This window comes from Meriones unguiculatus, chromosome 1 (genome assembly GCF_030254825.1).
Source record: "Meriones unguiculatus strain TT.TT164.6M chromosome 1, Bangor_MerUng_6.1, whole genome shotgun sequence".
In the NCBI taxonomy this organism is placed as follows: Eukaryota; Metazoa; Chordata; class Mammalia; order Rodentia; family Muridae; genus Meriones; species Meriones unguiculatus.
Window position 1 is genome coordinate 17,479,642 of NC_083349.1, and position 25,938 is coordinate 17,505,579.

Consider the following 25,938-nt stretch of genomic DNA (forward strand, 5'->3'; position numbering starts at 1 on the left):
CTATTCCTCTTCCCCGGCTACAAGGACCACTGGGCTGCCTTTCTAGGAGTGTAGGGCTCCCAGTAAGCATTGGGATGACCAGATGGCACTCCAGGCAGTTTGATCTACAGCCACGAGTGTCCCAACAGCACCAGAGACCCTGCTGATTTGACCTTTCCTGAACCCTCTGGAAGTAGACCCCCAGAGAGGCAGCTCCCCTTTATTTTCAAGTACTTTCAAGTATTTTCAAGTATTTTCAAGTACAGCCCTGTCCTGGCCGAGGCCTGGTATGGAGACTCTTGGGAACCTGAGATAGAGCCAGTGAATGGGAGCAAGAAAGAAGTGGGTCGTTAGTGTATGGAGCTCTTCTCATTGAAGCCACTGTGGTTTTGAGCTTTTTTTTTTTTTTTTTTTTCAATGCAGTTTATTCAGGAACCTTGAACAATCATCTGACCCTGGGGAAAGCCAGCCCACAGCTTAAATAGCCTCTGGGTAGCCAACCCCAGCGTGCCACGTGGGCAATGCAGATAGGTCCACATACATGGAAGCAAGCCAGATCCTCAGCCTTAGCCAAATGTGGAGTTGTTTGTGACAGAGAGCACTCACCATCTGGAAGGTGGAAGGCGGAAACCAGCTCCATCTTTAAGGTGCGGCATTACGCAGCTCTCTACAGTTCCCCCTTTTTGTTTTAGATGCATCAGGCAAGAGTAGAGGTCTGATCTCTGATATTAGAAATAAATTGGGACTTTGTACTGATGTTCATTTAGGTGTCATCCACCCAAACAGACCCGTCCGATACCTTTTTCTCAGAGGCGGGACCTGGGGGAGCTTTTTTTTTAAATTAATTAATTAATTTTTTTCACTTTACATCCCGATCGTAGCCCCTCCCTCCTCTCTTCCTGGCTCCACACTCCCTCCCCTTCCCCCTATTCCTACTTCTCAGAAAACGTGAGACCCCTCCTACCAACCCACCCCATCACATCAAGTCACGTTAGGACTGAGCACATCCTCTTCCCCTGTGGCTTGGCAAGGCAGCCCTGCCAGGGGGAAGGGATAAAAAAAAAAAAAAAAAGAGACAACAGAGTCCATGTCAGAGAGAGTCCCTGCTCCCCTTACTAGGAAACCCACATAAAGAATGAGCTGCCCATTGGCTACATCTGTGTAGGCGATCTAGGCCCAGTCCATGTATGGTCCTTGGTTGCTGCTTCAGTCTCTGTAAGCCTCTCTGGGGCCTAGTTAGTTGGCTCTGTTGGTCTTCTTCTGAAGCTCCTGTCACCTCCCTTCTGTCATTCCCCCAACTCTCCCTGTGCTCCACCCAGGTTTTGAGTTTTCTTTTATGTGCAGTTGAAAGGCCCCCAGTGCAAAGGCTGGTCAATGCTCGCATTAGTTTAGACAGGAAGAGCTCCCAGATACCCTATTTCATGTTAAAATTTGAAGGACAAACACAGTGTCTTAGACGTTCAAGGCTCACTGCGGCACACAAAAACAAGGCCAAGGTATAAAGACAACACAATAGGTTTGAGGAAAACTTAAAACAGTAACACACACACACACACACACACACGGTCAGAATGACCAAAGCAGAGCAGACACTATGTTGATAACTAAGAAGAGGGTACTGTTAAAAAAAAAAAAAAAAAAAAAAAGGAATATAAGCAACTAGAAAGGAATTTTCAGGTCAAAACATTTTGTTCCTCCCAAGAAGAGTTAAAAAGCCAAGGCCATATCCTGCGACAGACAAAGACTGAGAGAAAAGGTCGTTAACTCAGGCATCCAGTTTTGGGTTCTGACACTTGAGGGTTGTTCCAAAGATGAGAGTAGAGAAGAGAGAGGATCAGAGGCACAGTAGGAAATGGAAGGGGGAGTGTTGCTGTCCACTGGGCTAGGATGCAAGGAGTGCTCAGAGTCAAGAATAGTATTTAGGACTTGATATTTGAATAGACATGGAAGCTCTTAAAATATCAGCCAAAAATCCTGCTGGGCATTAGAAAGTGTTATTACGGAGTCAAAATCTGGCAATCCATGCTCCTGCTTGATGGACTAAGGATGAAAAATGGCCTAAATTGTCTCAGGAAGATGAAGCATTTGAATCCCCCCTCCCCTATGTATAGGGAAGTGGGGAAGCCTAGAAAAGCAGTCATGGAAGTGAATTAATTACCCGAGAAAGGCTGTCATGATCCCTGAAGCAAATAAGCCTGGTGTAAGAGCCCTTAGATACGAACTGTCGTGTTTGGTTATATGGTACTGGGGAGAGAATCCAGAGCTTTGTGTACCCGAAGCCAGCACTTTGCTAAACAAACAAATAAACAAACAAACACACAAACAATACACCAAGGACTGGATAGATGGCTCAGTGGTTAGGGGTGTTTTACTGCTCTCAAAAGAGAAGCCAGGATTGGTTTCTAGCACCCACTTTAGGGACTCACAACCACCTGTAAATCTAGTTTCAGGGTGTCAGGTGCACATAAACTCACACACACACACACACACACACACACAATCATAAAAACATACACTGGAGAGATGGCAAGGTGGTTAAAAACACTTGCTGCTCAATCATGAGGACCAGAGTTTAGACCCCAGGACCCATACCAGGCCACTCAGAATCTCCTGTGACTCCAGCTCTGAGGGATTTAATGCCCTCTCCTGGCTCCATGGGCATTTGTTATACATATATACAGATACACACATGCATACATGCACACTGATGGACACACACATACACACCACAAATAAATCATCTTGAAGAAAGGGGGAAATGTACTGACTTAAAAATAAAAAAGGACAGGTTTCTAGTCCTTTCCAGGGTCAGTCAAGGAGAGCAGTGGAAGATGCTGAGCTATGCTGACTTATTCTTCTGTGGCCGCTTGGGCTCATAGCTCCTGGTGAGAGTGGAGGCTGTGTGCTGTATGTCTTAGAACTTGGCTTAGAATTAGAGCTTCTCTCATCCGCCCTGCATCCTGAGATAGGGCAGATTGTGGGCTTGTCCTAGTTTTCTGCATCTTCAAATGCCTGGCTATGGGGTGGGGAAGCCCAATGGGGATGCAGCCTTCTGAACATGTCCCACTCTCCAAGGCCTATGACTTCCCACAACTCAGCTCCCTACAGAATGATATGCAATGCCCTTACCTCCTTCCGGAGCTCTTTTAGCAGCTTTCCTGATGGAAGGGTCCAACCCAGAACAACTGCCATGTCTCCCTTTAACCTAAAGCGACTCCCTACCACGTGGGATGCTGCTTGTAATTCAGCCTTTCCTTTGTAGCTGGACCAGCTCTCCAGACTGGCACTCTGTGGCTCGGGGCAACCTTTCTTGGAGTTTCTGGAGATGGGATAATGCCAAGGACTTCTGACTCCTTAAGTGGCAGACTCGGCCCCACCCCAGATGGCTTCTCAGCACTGCATCACGTTGCATATGCCGCTCAGACTCTTTAGTCCCTTATCTGAGTTAGACTGCAGTTCTGCTCAGCTCTGACCAGCGTTCATCGTTTTTGGGCTCTTTCTTTCTTCACTCCCCTACTTCTGCTTCTGGAAATATTCCCCGTGTGGAGATGGTCTTTCTTCTTTCTTCAGTACCTAAATTATTATTCCTAGATGACTCCTTCATACTAAAACTCCATGCCTGCCAACCTCTGCCAAGGGTGGCTGTTTTTCAGCCGTCCCGTCCTGTTCCTAGGGCTGCCCGCTGTGGGCGTGTAGCTGATCTATCTTCTTTGGACACTGCTAAGAACTTCATGTATCTTTGACTCACATGTTCTTGAATGATCCCATGTCTTGCATGGATCAATGTAGACCAGGCCGGCCTCAAATTCGTAGCTATCTGCTTGCTTCTGCCTCCCAAGTGCTGGGATTAAAGGTGTGTCACCACACCCAGTTTGGACTACGAATTTTTTTTTTTTAAGATTTATTTATTTATCATTTATATACTACCCTGCCTGCATATGTGCTTACACACCAGAAGGGGGCACCAGATCTCATTTTAGATGGTTATGAGCCACCATGTGGTTGCTGGGAATTGAACTCGGGACCTCTGAAGGAGCAGACAGTGCTCTTAACCGCTGAGCCATCTCTCCAGTCCCTGGACTATGAATTTTAATGCTACCTCAAGAGTAAGTCTGTTCCACATTCTTCAACCCTTCCCGAGGTGTCTCTTAGAGGCCCCTTGATAGAAGTTGATTTGCCCCCCTTTGTATGTTTCCTAATCCCAAGCACCTCACAGTGTGCCTGTATTTCATAATAGCGTCTCTAAGGAAGTAACAGGCTCATAAGATCCACAACTCAAGGATATTATGTCACGGATTGTATAGAGACAGAGAAACCATCATCTAAGGATATGGGAGGATATGGCATCCTTAAGGCAAGAAAGGGGCCTCGGAGGAAACCATCTACCAAGTTAAAGTGAAAATTAACATCTGTTGTTTAAATGACCTTGATTATGGCATTGTTAAATTCTTTATCAAGCTGATAAAGAATCCAAGAGATTCTGAAGATGACAAAGAAAGGCCTAGACCACGATAACTATGATAACTTTTAGAAGGCCAAGGAAGAGGAGCTCATGCAAGATACTAAGGCTCAGGCTGGGGAGAAGGCTTAGCAATTAAGAGCATTTGCTGCTCTTGCAGAGGACCTGGCTTCAGTTTCCAGCACCCATGTGATAGCTTGCCACCATCTATAACTCCAGTTCCAGGGGAATCTCTTGCCTTCTGGCCTCCGTGGGCACCGAGCACTCATGTGGATATACATACGTGCAGGCAAAACATCCATGCACATAAAATAAACATAATAAATGTTAAGGCTATTAGGGATCTGCAGATGGTAGTAAAAAGGATGAAGTCTGTTATGAGTAAGGGACAGACAGATCAGTTTAGGAGACCCAGGACCCCATTCACAGACTCTCTGCCCACTGTGTCTCTATCTGTATCTCCTTCCTTCCTTCCTTCCTTCCTTCCTTCCTTCCTTCCTTCCTTCCTTCCTCTTCTATGCTTTGTGTGCATGTGTTCATGAGTGTGAAAATACAAATGCATATTCGGGTAAGGGTGTATGTGTGTGAGCATGTGGAGGTCAGACAAGAACCTCAAGTGTTCTTTAGGAGTCATCGTTTTGGGTTTTTGAGACAGGGCCTGCCACTGTCCTGGAGCATGTCAAGCAGGCTGGGCTGGCTGACTAGTGAGCCCAAGGCATGCACCTGGCTCTACCCCCACCCCCAACACTAAGATTACAAGCATGGATGACCATGCCTGGATTTTTTATTTTAAATGTAGGTTCTGGGGATTAAACTTATGTGCTTGTGTTTGCAAGACAAGCACCTCTCTGACCAAGCTGCCTCATTAGTCCCATTGAGGGTCTATTAATTAAACTGGTGCATGTAAGCAGATGTTCCCCAGAGTTTAGTGAGCAAGTCTAGCAAATTAGCAGAACCCAATTAAGGGATTATGCAAAGTCCCATTTGTATCTGTTTCATGAGAAAGACAGGTAAACTCCCAGGGCTTGAAGCTGACTTCTGAACTGGACAGGGCTGTCAGGTCATTCAGCTAAGACCTGTCGGAATGGAGCTAACTCCATGAGGTCACTGTCAGAGTTGAGCTGAATTAGAAGACCCTACCCTGTAAGAGCTGCAGAATCCTTGATTGGTAAATGGGGACACTACCCTACACATTCGGTCACAGGTGTGTTCTGTAATGATGGATGATGGTGAGAAAAAAAAAATTTAACCTAGAAAAAGAACAAAATGAAAATTTTAGAATGAACAAAATGAAAACAAATACCCAGAATATTAGATATAGTTGGAGAGAGACTTGGGAACCTGGAAGACTGGAAGAAAATGTCCAGAAAATGGAGTGTATAGTTCAGAATGGGAGCAGCTATAGTACGTTTTTTTAGAGTTTATTTATTTATTTTATGTATGAGTGCTCTATCTGCATGTATGCCTGCATGCCAGAAAAGGGCATTAGATTCCAGTTTAGATGGTTGTGTGCCATCATGTGGTTGCTGGGAATTGAACTCAGGACCTCTGGAAGAGCAGACCATGCTCTTAACTGTTGAGCCATCTCTCCAGCTCCTACACATACATGTAGTTTTGGAGAAAAAAAAAAGGAGGAGAATAAGGCAGGTGCAGCATTTAAGAAAATCATGGCTGATATGTTTCAAAGACTGCTAACAGTGCAAGTTGAGTTCTGGAAACATCACACATACCAAGGGCAGTAAATACAAGGAGAAACATGCATACTTAAGATGGTTGCAAACCAAGCAAGAAAAGCTCAAAGCTTGTAGAAGCGGAGAGCACATAAGCTGCCTACAAAGTGTAAAGATGGTTGGTAGCTGAACTTTCAACAGAGAGCAGTTGGAGTGACAGAAACATGGTCTGTGCAGTCCCTGTCTGGATCACAGAGCCAGCTGCACAAGGGTGGCCAGGAGCAGAGAGACAGTAGAGTAAAAACCAGCACAGAAACAAATACTGCACAGGTACCGAAAGAAAGGTGATGTGTCTGTATTAAGTCAAAGCAGAATCCAAGCTTTCAGTGTTGAGGCAGACATCAGTGCCAGAGGTGGAGGGGTGGAGGGGCTTCCTAATGATGAAGGGCTGCATTAGGAAGATGACAAGACAATCCTAAGTATGCAGGCACCTTGATGTAACTTCAGAAGTCAAAGGGAAAACACTAAGAGACACAGGCTATAAAAGCAACAGAAAGCATTTACATAGGTGTGAAGTATCTGTTAAATTCTTCCAAAGACACACTCGAAACCCACCGTTCTAGACAGCTGTCATGAAGGAAAAGGGCGACCACAACACCAAGAAAGAATTGGCCTGGCTAACGGTGACAACTGCCAGGAAGGGAAATGCTTGCATTACTGTGTCTGCCCTCCTGCCCCACAAAAGAAAGAAAAGGCAGGCACACACATGCCATTTACTCATCAGACCCTCCAAGCTTCATGCAAGAGGGTGCAATAAGCCAACCTTGTTTTGGTGAAAAGGGAGCCTCTGCATGCTCAGCAGTGTTTCGCTGGAATCCTTCCACCTGGCCTGAGAGTCTGGAGCTCTCCTCTGAGCTGACTGTCTTAAAGTCTATGCTTAGTTGCTGGGACTTCATGGGAAGAAGGCCAGTCCCAGGGTATGCAAGGCTGGCCAGGGAAAGGATATAAAGTCCAGATCCTAGGTGATTAGGGAAGGGACAGCAGATGGGGAACTTCCTTTGGGTTCTGCACTGAGATTTTCAGGACAAAGGGCCTGCCTGGGTTGCCAACGAGCAGCCGTCCCTGGGTTGGGGCTGAGTTTTCTGGAAGAGCCTAGAGTCTGTAGGTCTTGGTCACCTCTTCTTTGATGTTGGCTAATAGTCACATTGTGCCATTGGATATTCTGACTCAAGGGGAAAGGAAACTTGTATGCATCAGTGAGGAAGAGCACAGCCTCTATTGTCTGTGAGCAGAGCAGAGGGACCCACAGTTCCAGCAGGACCCAGCAACTGGCATTCAGGGGAAACTGAGGGACTGGAGGAGCTTTGTAAGTGCCTCCTTGATGTCACGGTTCCTCAGGCAGTAGATGATAGGGTTCAGCAGGGGAGTCACTACCGAGTAAATCACAGATACCAGCTTGTTGAGGTCGAAGGAGCTAATGGCGTGAGGCCGGGCATACATGAAGGTGGTGGTGGTGTAGAAGATTAAGACCACCACCAAATGGGAGGCACAGGTGGAGAAGGCCTTCCTGCGGCCTGCCCCTCCCGGAATCTTCAAGACAGTGACAAGGATGTGGGCATAGGAGACTGTGGTCACTATCAGAGAGGTCGCAAGCACTGCCAGAGCTGCCACAAAGTCCAGCATTTCAATGGTGGTGGTGTCTGAGCAGGAGAGTTGCAACAGGGGTGAGATATCGCAGAAGAAGTGGTTGAGCGCATTGGAGCAGCAGAACCTAAGGCGGGAGATGAGAGCTGTGGACACAAAGGAGGCTAAGAAGCCCCCAAGCCAGGCACTGAGAGCTAGCTGCAGGCACAGCTTTGAATCCATGACGGCTGGGTAGTGCAGTGGGCGGCAGATGGCCAGGTACCGGTCGCAGGCCATGGTGGCCAGTAAGAAGCACTCTGAGGAGCCCAGGGAAAGAAAGAGGAACAGCTGGGTGAGGCACCCTGAAAAGGAGATGGTTTTTGCCCCTGCTAGGAGGCCAGCAAGCAGCTTGGGCACCGTGACTGTGGTGTAGAGGGTCTCCAGGACAGCCAGATTGGCCAGGAAGAAATACATGGGTATGTGCAGCTGCCCGCTAGCACTGATGGTGCCCACAATGACCAAGTTCTCCAGGACAGTCACCACATAGATGATCAGGAATAACCCAAACAGCAGCCCATGTAGGTGGCACAGCTCTGGGAAACCCAGAAGAATGAACTCTGTCACCAAAGTGTTGCTGCAGTTGCTCATGGCCGTTTCTGGCAGGTGAGGCTACTTCTGAGCACCCTAGAACAAGTGCCCTCAAGTGACCCATGTGATGGAGCCAGGCTACTGCTGCATTGGTCAGATCTGTTGGAGGCTCGGCAACCTCCGCTAGGGTCTCAGGCTAGTGCTGCCTCCCTGTCCCAGGACCTGGAGTTCCCAGGGTTTGATCAGCCTTGTTTGCAGGGTCAGACAAGCAGCGAGGATTCTCACTGTGCACATTCGGGATCTGCTGCAGGGCTTACTCGTAATTTCCACTTCTCAGCTCACTCCCACATTTACCACAAGCTAACACCCGAGCAATGGCCCTGGGGTCTGTGACTATCAGCATGAGCAGGAATATGTTTGTGAATATGCGTAACCCTCCTTGACCCAATTACACAGGGACACACTTTCCAGGTGTACACAAACACACACCAGGTGTATGACACACACACATGCACACATACATGCTCATGGAACATGCACACATACAGTTCCAGAAAAACTTGCTCTGCCTCACGTGCTGCTCAGAGGCCATAGGGCCTGACTTTTGCCTGCTCTCCTGTCTGAAGACTCTTGGAAGGGACATGCTTTTTTTCCTGTGGCCAAGGGAATCCTTCATGCCTGAGGAAGGTCAGACTGAAAGGCTACACTTCACCGTCACAGGGCCACCAAACGGAGTGGGGAACAGAGCGGAGGGTTGCAAAGGGAGATGACTCACTCTACTTTGCAATGATGCCTTCTTTCCTTTCTCTTCCTCCTCTCTCTTCTCCCTGAGACAGTTTCTGCAACCCAGGCGGACAGCAAACTCAGCATCTTCCTGCATCAGCCTCCTGAGTTCCGGTGTCACAGGTGTGCAATTTCATCTGTCTTCACCTCCACATTTTATGTCTTAACATGGCCCAGACTCTGGTTATCCGGAATTCATTTTTTTCCCTGTGTTTTCCAAGGAGAAAATTTTATTGTTGGAGAATGAGTGGAAGATGTCATTACCAATCCTCAAGTGAACTATGCAGTTTGGGAAATTCCTGTGGGGACACCTCTCTAGCTAGGTGTCTGAGAGCAGATGGGATGACCTGGAACAAAGGCCAGGCAGGGGTCCCCATGTAGAAGTACCTCGAGGTTGTCTTGGCTCATCTTGGAAGGGAAGCAATCAATTCCAGGCCCCTCGATCACATCCAGCACCAGGCTCTCTGTTCCTGGACAGGCTCAGGTGATTGGTGGATGAGCGTAGGTTTTGGCACACTCAGTAGCGCTGGCCACGTCGGTTCTGGGTATATAAGAACTGGCTGTTCTGGTGTGGTGAAGTCACTGATGGCAGGCCATGGCCCCTGGTGAGTGCAGAAGCTGTCAGTCTGCACTGGAGCCTGGAGTCATAGAGGCTCCACAGCTCAGGGTCTGTGGGAATCCTGGATGGTCCGACAAGCTGAGTTGGTGAGGACCTAAGGGCTGCCTCTAGTCTCCTTTCAACACCTTAGAAAGTGTAGGTCAAGCCAAACAAGAAGGGGTACTGTTTGCAACCGGAGGGTGAAAGCCTGTCAGCCTGATCCCACACATGCTGGAGATGGGCACCTGAGTACTATCAAAGCCAGGCAGCCTGGCACAGGGAGGATGCTATCCCTACCTTAGGGCTGGGGGACTCCCGGTTCCCAGGTCTGGTGTCATGGACTGGCCAGGCTTGTGGCAGCAGTTGAGGCATCCCTGGAAGGTGTTGCTTTTCTTAGACCCTCTGTATCAAGGTCTCAGCGAACCAGGCAGGGCCCCTGCAGTGTCTCTGTGAGTCTCTAAGTGCAGGTCAGGCTGCTGCTTTGGGCTTCAGTGGTCTTTATGGGCTCCTTAGTGGCTTAGCTCTCCCTAGTCCTGAGGACTGTAATTGTTCTCAGGGCAATTTGTGGAGTTTTGTGGAGGTTCCTTCAGGCCCATGGGGAATTGTGCTCATCTGGGAAGCTTCCTTTCTTTTCCTCAGCACCAGGCTTTCCACAGGGCCCTTCATCCCAGAGAAGCCTGAGAATCAAGGGCCTTTCTCATCAGCTTTCAGAATTCCCCTTTCATTTTATTCTCAGGACGGACATCTACCCATTCATCTATTTTATGAAGTGATAGGAAAAACAGGCAACGCAAAAGGAGAACAGGCAAATCGAGACCACAGACCCCAGCTCCCACCCCAGACCCCTTCTTCTCAGAGGGGTGCTCACTGCTTAGCATGACTGACCTGTCCACAGCACATGGTTTTGCTTTGCTTGCACATTATGGCAGAGGAGGTTACTCCATGTTGTCTTTTGGTTCTTGCTTTTGCCACTAAGATACCCACTCTTCTGGGCCACTCACTCCACTTGACCTTGTGTGCTATCCAAAATGTGGCCATAACACACTTGGGTCATTTCCAGCCTTTAAGTGTTGGGGAAAGCACTGGGTGACATTTCAGCACGTAGATCCTGTTTATTGTCTGAATGTTGCTCTTGGATGTAGACCTAAGAAAGAGCATATCGGAGCTGAACTTTGTCTGAAATTTTGCACGAAAATGTCAGAATCTTTTCTCATGTTGATAGAGACCTATCTTCTATTGGTCTTTGTCCAGATGGCATGGCCAAATTTCAAGTCTTTGCCAAGCTAGTGGGTATCAAGTGTCTCATTGTTTTGGGGCTGGAGAGTTGGCTCAATGCTTAAGAGTACTTGTTCTTGTTAAAGACCTGGGTTCAGCCGGGGGCAGTGGTGCATGCCTGTAATTCCAGCACTCAGGAAGGCAGAGGCATGCAGATCTCTGGGAGTTCGAGACCAGCCTGGTCTGCCAAGGGGGTCCAGGATAGCCAAGGCTACACAGAGAAACCCTGTCTCAAAAAAAAAAAAAAAAAAAAAAAAAGACCTGGTTTCACATCCCAGGATCCACATTATGGCTCACAACTACAATTCAGTTCCAGGAAATGAAATGCCCACAGCTGACCCTTTGCGCCTCCCCAGGCACCAGGGACATATGTGGTGCATATACATACATGCAGAAAACAAACTCCTCTCTGTAAAAATAAATAAATCTAAAAATGTGTTTAAAATGTGTCTCAGCGTGGTGGTTTGTAAGTCCCCACTTCATGCTTTTGGCTTCTGTGAGATGCCCAGTCTCAGCTTTTGCTCTTTGCTTCCAATGCCATCTGTCATCTTTTACTCATCAATTTGTAAGCATTCTTTTCACGTTTCCGAAGTTCCTCTCTAAAGTTATATTGTTTTACCTTTTTTTTTTTTTTTTTTTGTCTCTGTGACCAAACGTCTGACAAAAGAAAACCTAAAGAGGGAAGGGTCTATTCTGGCTCATTTTGGAGGAACGAAGTCCATTATGGAGGGGAGTCGGGCTGGCAAGGACATGGCACATGCAAGGAAGCTCACCTGGCTTTCTCCTGTTTCCCCTTTGACCTAATATGTAACCAGAGCCCAGGGATGGTGCCGCCTACGTTTGGGGCGGGCCTTCCCTCCTCAGCTGAGCCTCCTTGGAAAGACACACTTAGAGGCATGTCTTCTAGCTGAGTCCAACTTAAGTTGACTACTTGGTCAAGGTTCTCTAGAGGAACAGAACCGAGGAGCGAATACAATACATGTGTGCATATATGTGCCCACATATGCATGTAGGTTTATAGATCAGAATTTAATAAGTCACCTTTAAAATAGTGATAATAAGTGATTCATACTTGAAAGCCGAGAAACCAATAATTTCTCAGTCCTTGAGGCTGGAAGTCTGCAACAGTGAGAGTAGTCCTGTAATTGCTGTCTCTCACTGTGTGTGTGTGTGTGTGTGTGTGTGTGTAAACTAGTAGTTAGTTAGTCTACATGGCAGTGTGCTGTAGTAGTCCCAGTTTGGTGCTAGAAGCTCAAGAGATTTCTAGAGAGCCATTGCCCCTACTTCATCATGACAGCTTAGATACACTGGTTCTGCTGTCAGTGAAGAAATCGGCAGGAGCAGCAACAGGGCAAATCGACTGGTCGCAAGAGGGAAGGACAAACAAGAGAAAGGGAAGGTGATCTTCTGCCCCACCTTTTAAAAATCTGGGCTGCTGCCAGAATGTGGCACCCAAAATTAGAATGGGTCTTCTTCCTATATCAATCAAGGCAATCAGGAGAGTTCTTGCGGTGACACTCCTACCCAGGTGATTTTAATTTGTGGCAAGCTGAAACTTAAAACAGTCATAATATTGACAATGGAGATTAACATTGTCTTGGAGTTGAGTATTGACCAATATGTATATGGTGGAACTTGCATTCAGCCTCCAAGTTGAGCCTTGACTCTTCACGTCTAGGTAACTGCTTCTTCCTTGTCCTTCAGTTCTGCCTACTCCGGCAGGTGATGAGAACAGAACTACCTAGGGTCTTCTGTCTCTGCCTTCTGTTTACCATGCTTTACTTTATTATTATTGGTGGTGGTGGTGGGGCACACTTGTGGGTGTGTTCATGCATAGTGTGAGGCTTAACAAGAGAACTAGAGAAGAAGACCATGCAAGCTGAGCTGAGGTCAAAAAGCAAAGCTTTATTCAGGGTATGAAATACCAGGCTGTGTTCACGAGAAGGGAGAAGCCTGCAAAAAGAAGGGCTTGCCATCATATATGCCATGATATATATATATATATATATATATATATATATGATATGCCATATATATATATATATGATATGCCATATTATATGTGGATATGATGGCAATTCATGAAGAGACTCATAATTGGTTGATGTTCAGAGACCAAGAGACTGGAGTGCTTAGCTGTTAATGGGATATCTATATCACACCCTCATTCCAAATCGAAGGAATAATGTAGGAAGAGGCAGCAGAAAACATTGTAAGAATTAGAGGCCATTCTGTAGGGGGCATCTGTAGGGGGACAGTATTTGCTGGACATGACAGTCCAGTTGCATGCATGAATTCTCAGTGTCTGGGACTATATGCACAAGATCTGCACAAAATCAAGCCAGCCAAAGATCATAGCATGGCTGGGAAAGGGAAAAATTCTATCCTGCAATCAAGCTCATTAAGACAGAAATAGCTCAGGAAGTCCCTGAAACTGACCAGATTTTCTAGGCCGCTCCCTCCCCAAGAGTACATAAACAGAAAAGACTGCTAACAGACTCAGAAAACCAAAAACCAAAAATAAGACTCTTAGACAAGCCAGTCAGTCTAGAAGTAGAGACCAAAAGAGCAACTTGAAACCGGCAGAGAGCAGCTGAACTGCCTAGAAGAAAGAAAAACCTGCCAGTCTACCAACCAGCCAGTTGGTTCAGACCAACCGGGCTACATGGAAAGGACATTCTCCAGCCTGTTGAGCTGCTTGTAGGCTATGCTCCAGGTTTCTAGCTTTAGTGAGTGGTCACCCAGGCTGGAGTGGGCTTTGGTGATGAAGCTGTATGTGAGTAATTTTTGTTCCTGTAAGTAACTCCTTCCCCATATTCCTGTAAGTAACCCCAATAAAACCCATTGGTTCATCAAGTTTGACTTGGGAGTATCATGGATTCCCTTTCTCAAGTAAGCAGGCATAGGTGTTGCAATTCCCCAGGAAAAGTCTGGCACATAAGATCTTCAAAAATCCCCGCATCGATAGGGGAGGGCCTCCTGAAGCTCATCTGAATCTCAGGAGCTACTGGCAGTTGACTGCTGCTGAGGGAAGGAGAGTCAGTCTTCTTAGTGATGAAGGCTCTGAAGGACGACTTATGCACTAGTCATTGTCCAACACTCATCTGTACAGATAGCATTAAATGGACCCAGTGGGTATTAAAAAAAGCACATAAAGTTGGGAGGAAAAATGGTGGGGAGAGAGGAGAGGAAGTCCAGGGAAGGAATGTAGGGTGGATTTCATTCTCACTGGCAAAGATCACATAGACCAACTGTGAAAGGATGGAAAATTATATGCAAATCGATCCAAAGCCCAAAATATGCAGAAGCAGCTGTACTCAAGTCTATAAAAATAAAATCCAGGGAAAACTCGTCCAGAAGAGAGAAAGAACACCACTACATATTAATAAATGGAGAAATCTTTCTAGAATATAAAACAAGTATTTTTTTTCCCTGAACTTTGAAACACCCAGTGTTCATAAAGTTTCATAAAATGAGTATTTTTGGACCTAAAGGGATAAATAATCCATGATACAATAAGAGTAGGTGGCTTCAATACACTACTGTCATCAGTTGATATATCTCTTAGGAAAAAAATCAATAAGAAAACCACCTAGTTAAACTGTACCACTGATTAAAAGGATATAACAAGTATTTAGAGAATATTTCACCCATCCGATATGAATATTCATTCTTCTTAGCAACCTATTAGTCATGAATTGTTTTAGTTGTGCTTTTATTAGAAAGTTTTTACTTCTGCATTAAAAAAATAATTTTGTTGGTCAGTGATGATGCACACCTTTAATCCCAGCATTCAGGAGGCAGAGGCAGGTGGATCTCTGTGAGTTCAAGGCCAGCCTGGTCTACAGAGAGAGTTCTACGACTTCTCCTCCTCCTTCTTCTTTATTATTGTTATTATTGTTGTTGTTGTTATTGACATGCTCTCATGTATCCCACATTGATCTTGAACTCTCAGTATGTAGGTAACATGACCTTGAACTTTTCTTCCTACCTCCAATCCCCCAAGTTTGGGATTATAAGGCAAGGGTCACTATGTCTAGTCTATGTGGGCCTGGAGAATGAACGTGGGCTTTATACATACTTGGAAATCACTTTTCTCATTGGGTTATATTCTCAGTTTATATTTAGTTTGTATTTTACTTCCTCAGAAGCCCATGGATTTTTATGTTTGGTTTCTTGAGCATGTCTTGAAGTTCCTGAAAGTAAGGGTTATGCTTATTCATTTTTAAAAGAAATTTAAAATTACATTTAAAATGTGTGTGTGTGTGTGTGTGTGTGTGTGTGTGTGTGTGTGTGTGGCAGTACTTGTGGAGGTCAGAGGACAACTTGTGGGAGTCAATTCTCTCCTTCCACCATGTGGATCTCTGGAATTGAACTCAGGACATCAGGCTTAGCAGCAGATGTCTTTACCTTCTGAGCAATTTCATCGATGCTATTTTTTTTTTTTGTCACTGTCTTTTTTTCTTTTGTCATTCATCTGAGTATAATATTTCCTTGGCTATAACTTCAGTTCCCAATGCTCTTTCTTTTGCTTGATGTAGTTTATTGGTAATACTTTCCACTCCAACTTACTAGGTTTTTCATAATTCTAATACTTCTGTTAGATTTTTCTTTTTAAAATCAATCAATCAGTTGATTAATGTTTATTTTTAATTTTTTGAGATAGGGTCTTTCTACAGAGCTCCGTCTGTCCTGGAACTTGTTATGTAGACTAGGCTGGCCTGAACTCACAAGACCCACATACCTCTGCTTCCTAAGTTTGGGATTAAAAACATGTAACACCATGCCTGGCTTGATTTTTTTTTTTTTTTTTTTTTTTTTTTTTTGTTGTTCAGAAGTTTACTTTCCAGTGTAGTTTTCATCCACACTGATGACTTTCTTTCTTATTCCTGTATCAACTTCCTTTCTTCCTTTATCTGCTTGTCTGAAATCTTCTTACAGGTCATTGAACTAACCAGTGCCATTTCAGCTCCTTAAGTAGTTTTGGGAATACCAATCAGACACAGAGGCCAGTAAAAAGTATCTGTCAAAAAGGACAAAGGATGGCCCAGTGCCAACTTGGCTTTTGAACCTTGATATCCCATCTGTCTACAAGGTCAGTGGAATTCAAACTATCTGGATGCTTTCTATACAAACACTCTGATTTGGAGAACTTTTGCTCATAAGGTGTAATAGCTTTCATTGTCGCCCTGACAACCTGGGAAGAGAGAACCTCAACTGAAGAATCACCTAAGTTATATGGCCTGTGAGCATGTCTGGAGGAGCATTTTCTTGATTGATGATTGATATAGGATGGCTCAGCTCACTGTGGGTCTGGGTTGTATCAGGGCCAACAAGCTTTAGGTAGACATATTGTAGGCCCTGGGGAAAACCTACTGCTATTATCCTGATAAATGTCCATAGCATTAAACTGACTCCTAATGATTTATCTTTATACCCATACATTAGTGCATCTTTCAGCATTCATGAGGTAGGTAAATAGATGACAACACAGAGACTCACAATTAGTTAACGTTCAGAGAATGAAGGGACTGTGGAATGCGTAGCCCTAAATGGGACATCTACATCATGCTTTTGTCTTACTTTTCTATTGCAGTGAAGAGACATCATGACTAATATTAATAATTGATCTATTAATAATGAATAGTAATAATCAATGTTCATTCCTATTATTAATAAAGTTTAGTTACTCCTATATCAATAGTTTTCCCCAAATAACCACACATGGAGACTATGATGTATTCAAAAGCTAAACATAGAGCTAAGCATAACTACCCTACTAACAATTATCTTCCACCCATCCAAACTCTAAACTTAAGGTATTATTTTCTCTGGAATCTGTCCTTCTTCCTCCCTCCTGAATCTCTCTCCCTATGGTCTCTCTGTTGGCCCCCACAAAACACGCCTTTTGCTTCACCTCCTTCTCCCTGCTCAGCCAGTGTCAGCCATTTTATTATCCAATCAGGGATAATTTGGGAGGCAAGAGTTTCAACATTATTTTGGGTATGTGAGTATCTGCTCCTAAAAGACAGCAAAAGCAGACCTCAGGGAGCAAAATAATTAACATTAGAGTACATAGCACCACACCAACCCCCATGGACTTAGAGAAGAAAGAATTTATTGGAGTCCTTGCAGGTCAGAGGGTAAGTACATGACCATCATGGAGGGAAGCATGGCAGCAAGCAGGCAGGCATGGTGCTGAAGCAGTAGTTGAGAACTTACATCTTACCTACAAGTACCAGCTGAGGACCAAGTATTTAAACATATGAGCCTATGAAGCCATTCTCATTCAAACCATCACACATCCCTTTCTCCCAAGGCTCAGGGATCATTTCAGAAGAGAAGACAGAAATATTGTAAGAGTCAGAGGTGGTGGATAACTACAAGGAAACAGAGCTTTCCAGACATGTCAGGGCAGTTGCACATATGAATTCATAGCAGTAGAGACAGGACGTGCAAGACCTGGGCAAGTTCAAACCAGATAAAATTGCAGCCTGGAAAAAGGAAGTGAACATGACATCCTACCCCCAGCTAAGAAGCCATTGGCACTTGAAATCTGCTAGGAGAGGAAGAATCAGCTTTCTTTAAGGGTGTGGCCTCTGGAAGGTTGATCACAGGCCAGTGGAAGGCCACCTACAGAAGAACATATATGAGACTTGGGTCCTGGGTTCAATTGCTCTCATAATAAAGCTCTCTAGCTCTTGCATCAAGTCGTCTCCTGGTGGTCTCTGAGGGTCTTGTGATCCTGGCATAACATTACAAGTAATACTGTTGAATATTCAAGTTGGGGGATTTGAGTCCCTGTTTCCACTTCTCTTGGATACACCCTTATGAGTGGAATGCTAGGGCATATGATTGTTTTGCTTAATCCTTTGAGGAACTGGCACCTTATTTCCACAGAGGTGTCACCATTTCCTTGACTAGTAATATGCAAGGACTCCAGTTTCTGTGCATGCTCATCAATGTGTAAAAGTATCTTTTATTCTCTTGATGCAAGTGTTGTTTTGGAGGCTTACTGCCTCTGCCTACATAACTAGGCCCAGTTTTGGAAGCTTCTAGCCTCCTTAAAATCTAATCTAGACCTAGAATGTTTCATCCTCTGAGACTTACTTCTGAATAAGCTCACCCTTTCTAGCTCTTTCTGAACTCTGGCTGGCAGTTTCAACTCAGCTGTCTGGCTCAAAACTCCTCTCCAAGCCGACTGATTCAATCTGGCTTCTCTCAGTTTCTCACTAAATTGCTCTGCTTGGCCTCAAACTAACTCTAGCAACCTGTTCTAATCTCTTGGCTCCTTTCATTCTCAGGCTCATTCTGTCTTCACCTGTGTTTAGCCTGATCTCTTTTCAAACTCTCTTTGTAAAACTCTCCAGGTAAAACTGGCTTTGAATTCCACACACTGAACTATACAATTTCATCTCCACTGCACTGCCTCTCAGCTCACTGACTCTACCCAACTTCTTAATAGAATTCAGAGATCTGCATCTTTTGTCCTGAGTGCTGGAATTAAAGGCATATACTACCACGCCTGGACCTAAGCTTTTCTTTACATGAAATTTGCTCTAAACCAGGCTGGCCTTGAACTCAGAGATCTGCTTGCCTCTGTCTTCTGGGATTAAAGGCATGTCTGTATTCCAGCCAGAGTAACCATGTTTTTGGATTTTAAAAAATCTCATCTATATTTATTTTCCACTAAAAAATTTACTGCTGTCCTAGTCCCTCAGGTCTAAGGAGTTTTCTCACTTAGGCTTTGATCTGCATTTTTCTAAGGACTAGGGGTCTCCCTATACTTGTTGGCTCTTTGTATGTCTTTAAATGTCTGTTTAAGTCTTTTGCTCACTTTTAGGTTGGGCTGTTGATTTTTGTGTTGCTGGATTTTATACAGTCTGGATGTTAGATCTGAAGAGGTACCCCTTTCTCCAGGGCGGTGGTTCTCAACCTTCCTAATGCTGTGACTCTTTAATACAGTTCTTCATGTTGTGATGACCCCCAACCATAAAATTATGCAAAGAAACTGATTCCTCTCCTGAGGCTCGCTATCAACCCTGAGCCATTTGGAGCTTGGTGGGAGGCCTATGGCTCACAGACATGGTTTTTTACTCTAAAACCAATTTATTTCTGCCATCTTATTGTAGAATTTGGAATGGGTTCAAGCCTTATTCAGATGCCTTGTGGAAGATATGTTTATTTCCTCACTCCCCCCCCCCCCCCCCGTCTCTCTCACACATCCCTTAACAGGTATTTAGCACTGTTCTGGTGTCCTGGGGCTTATCCCTGGGGCTGAGATTTGGTTAGGACTTCCATCCCATTTTCTGGAGACTGGAATTCCCAGAGTAGAGAACCCTGTGAGTGCCAGGTCATTGTCCCCCAGCTTCTCCCTACATGAGAATGGTTATGTTAGTCAGGAGCTGTGGACTTAATTCTAAATGAAATGATTCAACTGCCCTGAGGGACCGTATAAGAGTACCAGTCACAGCTAGGAAAATCAGAGTTTCCACTGCTGAAGTGTCTGTAAATCACTGAGCATGGTACCTGCAACTTCATGTGAAGACTGGGTGCCTCATGCTAAATGAGAAGAGAGCTTAGGGCATGCATGAGGCATGACTACTGAAAGATGACATGGGATAAATAAACCTAGGCCATATGAAAGCAACATACAAACTCTCTGAACTATTTGTGCTTAGAAACCTTCCTTCTACTTCATCCTTGGGGTTCCAGTGATGTCATCATGGTGGGAGATAGCACCTCCAACCTAACAGATGACAGCCTTGTATTTCCCCAGACCAGGCAGCTTCTGTAGTGGGTGCCAGTCAATGGGCCTTGGAGAGATTTTACAACATTTTTAATGAGCTACCAATTAGGGCATCCAGGGTCCTGTGTGGAGGTTGCATCCCCAGTGCAGTGTGACTCTTGATTGTGGCCCACTGAGGTCTACGTAGCTCCTGAACAGTGGCCAAGCACTCCCTGTCCCGGGATCCCAAAGTTGTAGAAAAAAAATGGACTGAGGATGGATGGCAGGGATAGTCATACTGCCTCCAGGGTCCAACTTAGTCTTTGCCACTGAGGCCCAGACCCCATGTGATCAACTCCATACAACTCTGTGGCTGCAAGCCTCATCCTGGCTCCAGGTACCCTAGGGGAGTTCCAGATTATGGGCCTCAGGGGTCTCAATGTTGATGCTCACAGGGCTGAGTTGGGCCATGCCCCAAGCCACATGGTCCTTGGTGGCAGCTCCTTGCCTGGATCACAACTTTTTCCTGTCCACATGAGCAGAGGTACCCTCCCCTCGGAGGAGGGAGGAGTACGAACCAGGATTGGTATGTGCTGCAACAGTTCTTTCTAGAAGGCTGTAGGGGTGCTTGGATAGGAACAACGCATAATTTGTTTCCCAATCTGCCTGGGTATGTAGGATTTCACTGCTCTACTTACACAGAGGGAAACTGAAGCACAGAAACTCTTCCAGTGGCACCCAGCATCTGGTGGGCACCTATGTGGGGGTGCACATGCCAGGCCAGTGTTCCGCAGGTGTGTGGGCATCTGGCCTGGATTTCAGTGCCAGGAGGCAGCCAGTGTGGGGGAGAAGTAGGTGCAGCCTAAGGGCAGGGAGCCCACCCTTGGGCCTCCCCTAAGTCTCCATGCCTAGCTGTTGCCAGCTACCTAACTGGCAAAATTGTCCTCACAGACCTGGACTGGGGAGAGGCAGGTGCAGGAAGCTCTGCCTGCTGGGCCCTGGGCTGGCCTGGCTCCCATGCACAGGCGGAGACACCTGCCCTCTCATCAGATGCTTTTGTTGACGGGGCTAGAGAGGGACACAGCAGCCTCAGGGTGGGTTCTGACGGCTGCATGACTGACTGCTGGGAGAGCTTGGTGGAGACCTATCTGCTCCAGGCCTCTGGCCCGGAGGAGCTATGCGGCTGCTGTCTGAAGCGAGGCTGGAACCCAACTCCCTTTCATGGTCCTTCAGGAACTGGGTTTGACCTGGGGGAGCTAGTAGCAGTGGTCACTCCCCAGTGACCACAGCTGGGGCAGCTGGAGGAGGGTAGTCTGCGGTCCTGGAGCCAGACAGTCTGCTGAAGGGATATACTCAAAGCCCAGGTAGAGAGCACATCCCAGTGTCTTCATTGGTAGTCCAATCTGCTTTTGGCCACAGCAGTGGATGGCCAAGGCAGCAGGAGGCATTTAACTGTTCCTTAAATGTCCAGACTGACTTGTGACTATAGGTGAGCAGCAGCGTTGAGCCCATAAGAACTCCCAGTGTAAGACAGAGGTTAGCCAGGCTTGTGGCTGCTCTCCATGCACTTGGTCTGCGTGCGTTCCTGCTCAGAGAGTTTGGCCCTGCTAATGCTGACGCTTCTGGACTCCAGGCTGCAAAGGAGGCCATACTGAAGACCTGAGTGGGTAGTCATGCGTCTCTTACCTCCTTGGGCCCTGAGGCTGTCACTGAGATCACTTGGACGAGGGAGAGTTCTCATCCTTGCAGACCTATCCCTGACCTATCCCTCAGAAGCCAGGCCACCTTCCAGTATATGCGTAGTCGTATTGTCTCAGGACCTACTTGACTCTCATATGGACTAGGGCGAATGGACCTCAGTCTGGCTTGGGACCAAGATCTCCAACGCCAGGCTTGTCTTCTGAGACTCGGGGGATGCCTTTCAGCTGCAGGGATGATGACTGGCGTGACTCTGATATCTGGGTGTCCTTCCTGCACAGGTGAGCAACCCTCCGCCATCCACGTGCGGCTCTGGGGTGGGAGGGAAGTGAGAAGACCTGAGACCCGTCATTGTATGTGGGGCGTAGGAAGAAGCAGGAGACTGTAGTGCAAATGTCACACTAGAGAGTGTCACCTTCCAGGTGGAGCAGGGCTTGACGGCCTCCTCTTTCTCTTTGTGGCCCTTGCATTCTGACTGGCAACAGTGGAAACACTTTTCTAAATGAGAAGCTTGTCTGAGTTTGAGCTGAGGGTGGATGACACTGCCGCTTAGGTCAAGATTGCCTCCCTGAGCAGGCCAGATACCTCTGGTTTGATGGAGGTACCCATGAGCTTGCAGGGGTGATGGCCAGGGAGGCTGCTGGGGACTTCTCTCTAGCAAGTATCTGGAACAGGTCTAAGGAGGTACCTTGTGTTTTGGTTGCAGACTTGTGCTGATTAAGAACACTTATGCTGGGTTGCTGTGAATCTGAGGACGGGACTGCAGCCAAGGCACCTAAGGCACCTTCAGGTCTTCTGGGTGAGGGACTGTTGATTCTGTGGTCAGTAAGAGGGTCCCAGATGTAGAGCATGGTGGTCCAGGAGGGGGGGATGATGGTAAGAAAGGAAGCCTCGGTATATGTATGTGAGTGTTCATGTCTGTGTAGTATGTGCGTTTGTGCATAGCTGGGAAGAAGGATAAACGGCAGGAAGATGCCTCTGGGCTCTGTGCCTAGGGTCACTCAACTTCTATCTGGTCAGCCCAGGAGCAGCTGGCTCTGAGAAGGTGCTGGGGCAATGTGCTGATATCCTGGACATCTTGGGTTGCAGGACCCATTAAACACCCTTTTCACTCGCCAACACATTCAGGCTTCTGGCTAGAAGTAAGAGTAACAGCTCAAAATCTATTTCTTTTCTTCCCTTCTTTCCTTCTTTCCTTCTTCCTTCCTTCCTTCCTACCTTCCTTCCTTCCTACCTTTCTTTTTCTTTCTTTCTTTTTTCCTTTATTCCTTTCTTTCTGTGTGTGTTTTCTCTTTCTACCATGTGGGTCCTGGTAATTGAACTCGGGCTTGTCAGGTTTGGCAGCAGGTGTCTTTACTCCAGCGCCATTTCACAAGCTGAGTGACAGTTTTTAAATACAAATTTTAGGAAACCTGGATCATTCCTTTCTCAACTAACAGTTTAGGGTTAGAGCCTGAGGCAAAGAGCAGCTAGAGGAGTGGGAGGAAAAGAAGAGGAGGAGGTGACCTATGGGCAGTACTACTGAAGGTGTTGTCTTCAGTGTGGGGCATTTCCGTGGAGCAATAGGAGTTACAGGGTCTGTCTGTTGGACGAAAATGCTGAAGGCATTCAAAACTTCACTTGTGAAAAGCCAATAGTTCCTGTCTGTTTTTCAGGCTTCCTGACTCTGGAATAAGGACCTCTCTCTGCCAGGTGGCAAACACTGAAGAATAAGGACGCGGTGTTCCCTCCTCCCCTAGGTGACAGGCAATGACTAGAAGGCAGCCACACCTGGCTGAGCAGCTTCAGCATAGACACAGTTCATGCTGCCCATCCAGTTACTCCTAAGGGGAGCTGGGCTTGCCTGGGTCCTGGGATTGCAGGACAAGGTGAGTAAGCTTCACAGAGAACAGATGAGGGCCAGACCCCTCACTTCCTCAGCCCTCTTCTTGGAAGCTTGGTAGTCAATGTCCCCAAAATACTTAATGGCTTGGAGTACTGGCCAGAACCTTTCCACTCCAGGGCCATTCATCTTGCTGGGCTTCCCTGGGCCAAGGAGCCTGCGCATCGGGCTCTTCCTGCTTTTCTTGGTCATGTATCTGCTCACAGTAGCTGGAAACTTAGCCATCATTTCCCTGGTAGGGGCCCACAGATGCCTGCAGACGCCTATGTACTTCTTTCTCTGCAACCTCTCCTTCCTGGAGATCTGGTTCACCACAGCCTGTGTGCCCAAGACCCTGGCCACTTTTGCTCCCCTGGGTGGAGCCATCTCCTTGGCTGGCTGTGCCACACAGATGTACTTTGTCTTCTCTCTGGGCTGCACTGAGTACTTTCTTCTGGCTGTGATGGCTTATGACCGCTACCTGGCTATCTGTTTGCCACTGCGCTATGGTGGCATCATGACACCTGGGCTGGCGACACGGTTGGCCCTGGGATCCTGGCTGTGTGGCTTTTCTGCAATCGCAGTGCCTGCTGCCCTCATTGCCCGCCTCTCTTTTTGTGGCTCACATATCATCAACCACTTCTTCTGTGACATTGCGCCCTGGATAGTTCTGTCCTGCACTGACACGCAGGTGGTGGAGCTGGTGTCCTTTGGTATTGCCTTCTGTGTCATTCTGGGCTCATGTGGTATCACACTAGTCTCCTATGCCTACATCATCACTACCATCATCAAGATTCCTTCTGCTCAGGGCCGGCAGCGTGCCTTCTCTACCTGCTCATCCCATCTCACAGTGGTGCTCATTTGGTACGGCTCCACCATATTCTTGCATGTGCGGACCTCGGTAGAGAGCTCCTTGGACCTCACCAAAGCTATCACGGTGCTCAACACCATTGTAACACCAGTGTTGAACCCCTTCATATATACCCTGAGGAACAAGGATGTGAAAGAGGCTCTGCGCAGGACAGTGCAGGGGAAGTGAGCTGCTGCCGTATGCATTTCCCCTCGGAGGCTGCTCTACAGGACCGGCATTGGCTGTCCTGTGGGCCAGAGTCAGTGTTTCAGCAACCCTCCCTCTATAGGGCTCAGATCCACAGCTATCCTAGTGTATATCCTCATGGCTTTGTCCAGGAGTGCTTGCTGCCCCACCCCTCAGTTTCAGGAAGAATCTGGAAACAGGGTTCTGGGTTCCTAGGAGCTCCCTCCCAAGGAATATAAACACCAGAAACTATGCGCCAGTTCTGAAAGACACCCTGCTAGGTCTGCATCTTGGACTAATAGGGCCTTCACTACTCTGCAGATGCCACTAAGCCATACCTAGAATCTCCAGGAAGGAAGTGCCAGCCCATCAGGGGTCCATGCTGGCAGAGGTTAATCATGGTGGCAAGAAACCAAGCAGAGAAGACTCAGAAAAAAGCCGGGGTCCTGCAAGGACTCTGTCTCACACTAGGGTCTCAGGGCACATCCATCGCATTTCATACCTTTCTGGGTCCTGAGCTATTGGGAGTGGAAGTACAAGAAGGAGTCAGAGGGAGCAGGGGCCCTGCGTGCTTGTATGGCCTCGGGCTCTGGTTGGGTTTGGGGAAGGGACTGGGATACTTCTCTGGTACATTGGTACTTTGGAAGCAGCATCACTATCCTGAACCTCTGTCTTCATGCATAAATGGGACCATGACAGCACTGTCTCAAGGAATCCTTGGGAGTATGAATGACTTAGCATGTCCAAAGTGCTGAAATATAGCAGAGGACAGAAAATGCCATTAACAATTTTATGTAGACTCTGTCTGTCTGTCTGTGTGTTTATTTAGAGGCTGTGTTCAAAATTGCTATGTAAATGAGAACGACCTTGAACTTCTGATCCTCCTAAGGATATTTCCCAAATATTTCCCAAATGCTGGGATTTCAGGTCTGTGCCACCAATGCTCAGTTTTGTGGTTCTGGGGATTGAAGCCAGGGCTTCATGAACGCTGGAAAAACACTGAGCTTTATCCCCAGCTCTCAAACTGTCCTCTCAGCATCCTCATTTTATAACCAATAGTGTCTGTGGCCTCTACCTTGTGTCCACCCTTATCTCTCAGCCCCTAGAGACCCCAGAGAAACTGAACTCCTTAGGTTATATTGAAAATAAGTGTTTGGTCATCTGGATTTGGAGAGGCCCCAATGGCTCTGAGAGTTTGTGCTTTTTGGGCTTTTTGGGAACTGTGGCCGGATCATCTCTTGTCCAGGCTGAGACCTGAGCTGCCTGAGCCTGCCTGCCCTGCTACAGGCTGAATCAGGGCTGCTGTGTGGTGGGTCCAAGCTTAGCTTGTGGCTCACTCTAGCTGCTCAGGAGGATTGTCTAGCAGCGATGTGCTGAAGCAGGGCCATTGATAGGTCCTCCATATCCTCTCAAATATGACTCTGGGGCTAATCAAAGACTGCCTCATTTAAGACTCTTCTGGCCACCATGTCCTGATCTTTATGGCTTCTCGTTCTGGTCAACCCAAGGCTGAGGACTACATGATCCACTCTGACTTTTCTCTTCACTGACTTCCAGAGTGGAAGCTAAAGTAGGGTATAGAAACTCTTCTCTGCTGTGACCCCTGCCTGGGATGAGGCATAGGTGCAGATGCCACCCAC

General features: G+C 46.8%; 2 protein-coding genes across 2 annotated transcripts; one reads left to right on the forward strand and one right to left on the reverse strand.

The window, feature by feature from the left end:
* Window positions 1-7,443: 7,443 nt before the first annotated feature.
* On the reverse strand, window positions 7,444-8,379 carry LOC110563313 (olfactory receptor 226-like). Its single transcript, XM_021660356.2, has one exon. The coding sequence runs from the start codon at window positions 8,377-8,379 to the stop codon at window positions 7,444-7,446; it is 936 nt and encodes a 311-aa protein (XP_021516031.1).
* Window positions 8,380-23,347: 14,968 nt separating this feature from the next.
* Window positions 23,348-24,301, forward strand: LOC110563311 (olfactory receptor 287). The gene has a single exon (XM_021660354.2). The coding sequence runs from the start codon at window positions 23,348-23,350 to the stop codon at window positions 24,299-24,301; it is 954 nt and encodes a 317-aa protein (XP_021516029.1).
* Window positions 24,302-25,938: the final 1,637 nt, after the last annotated feature.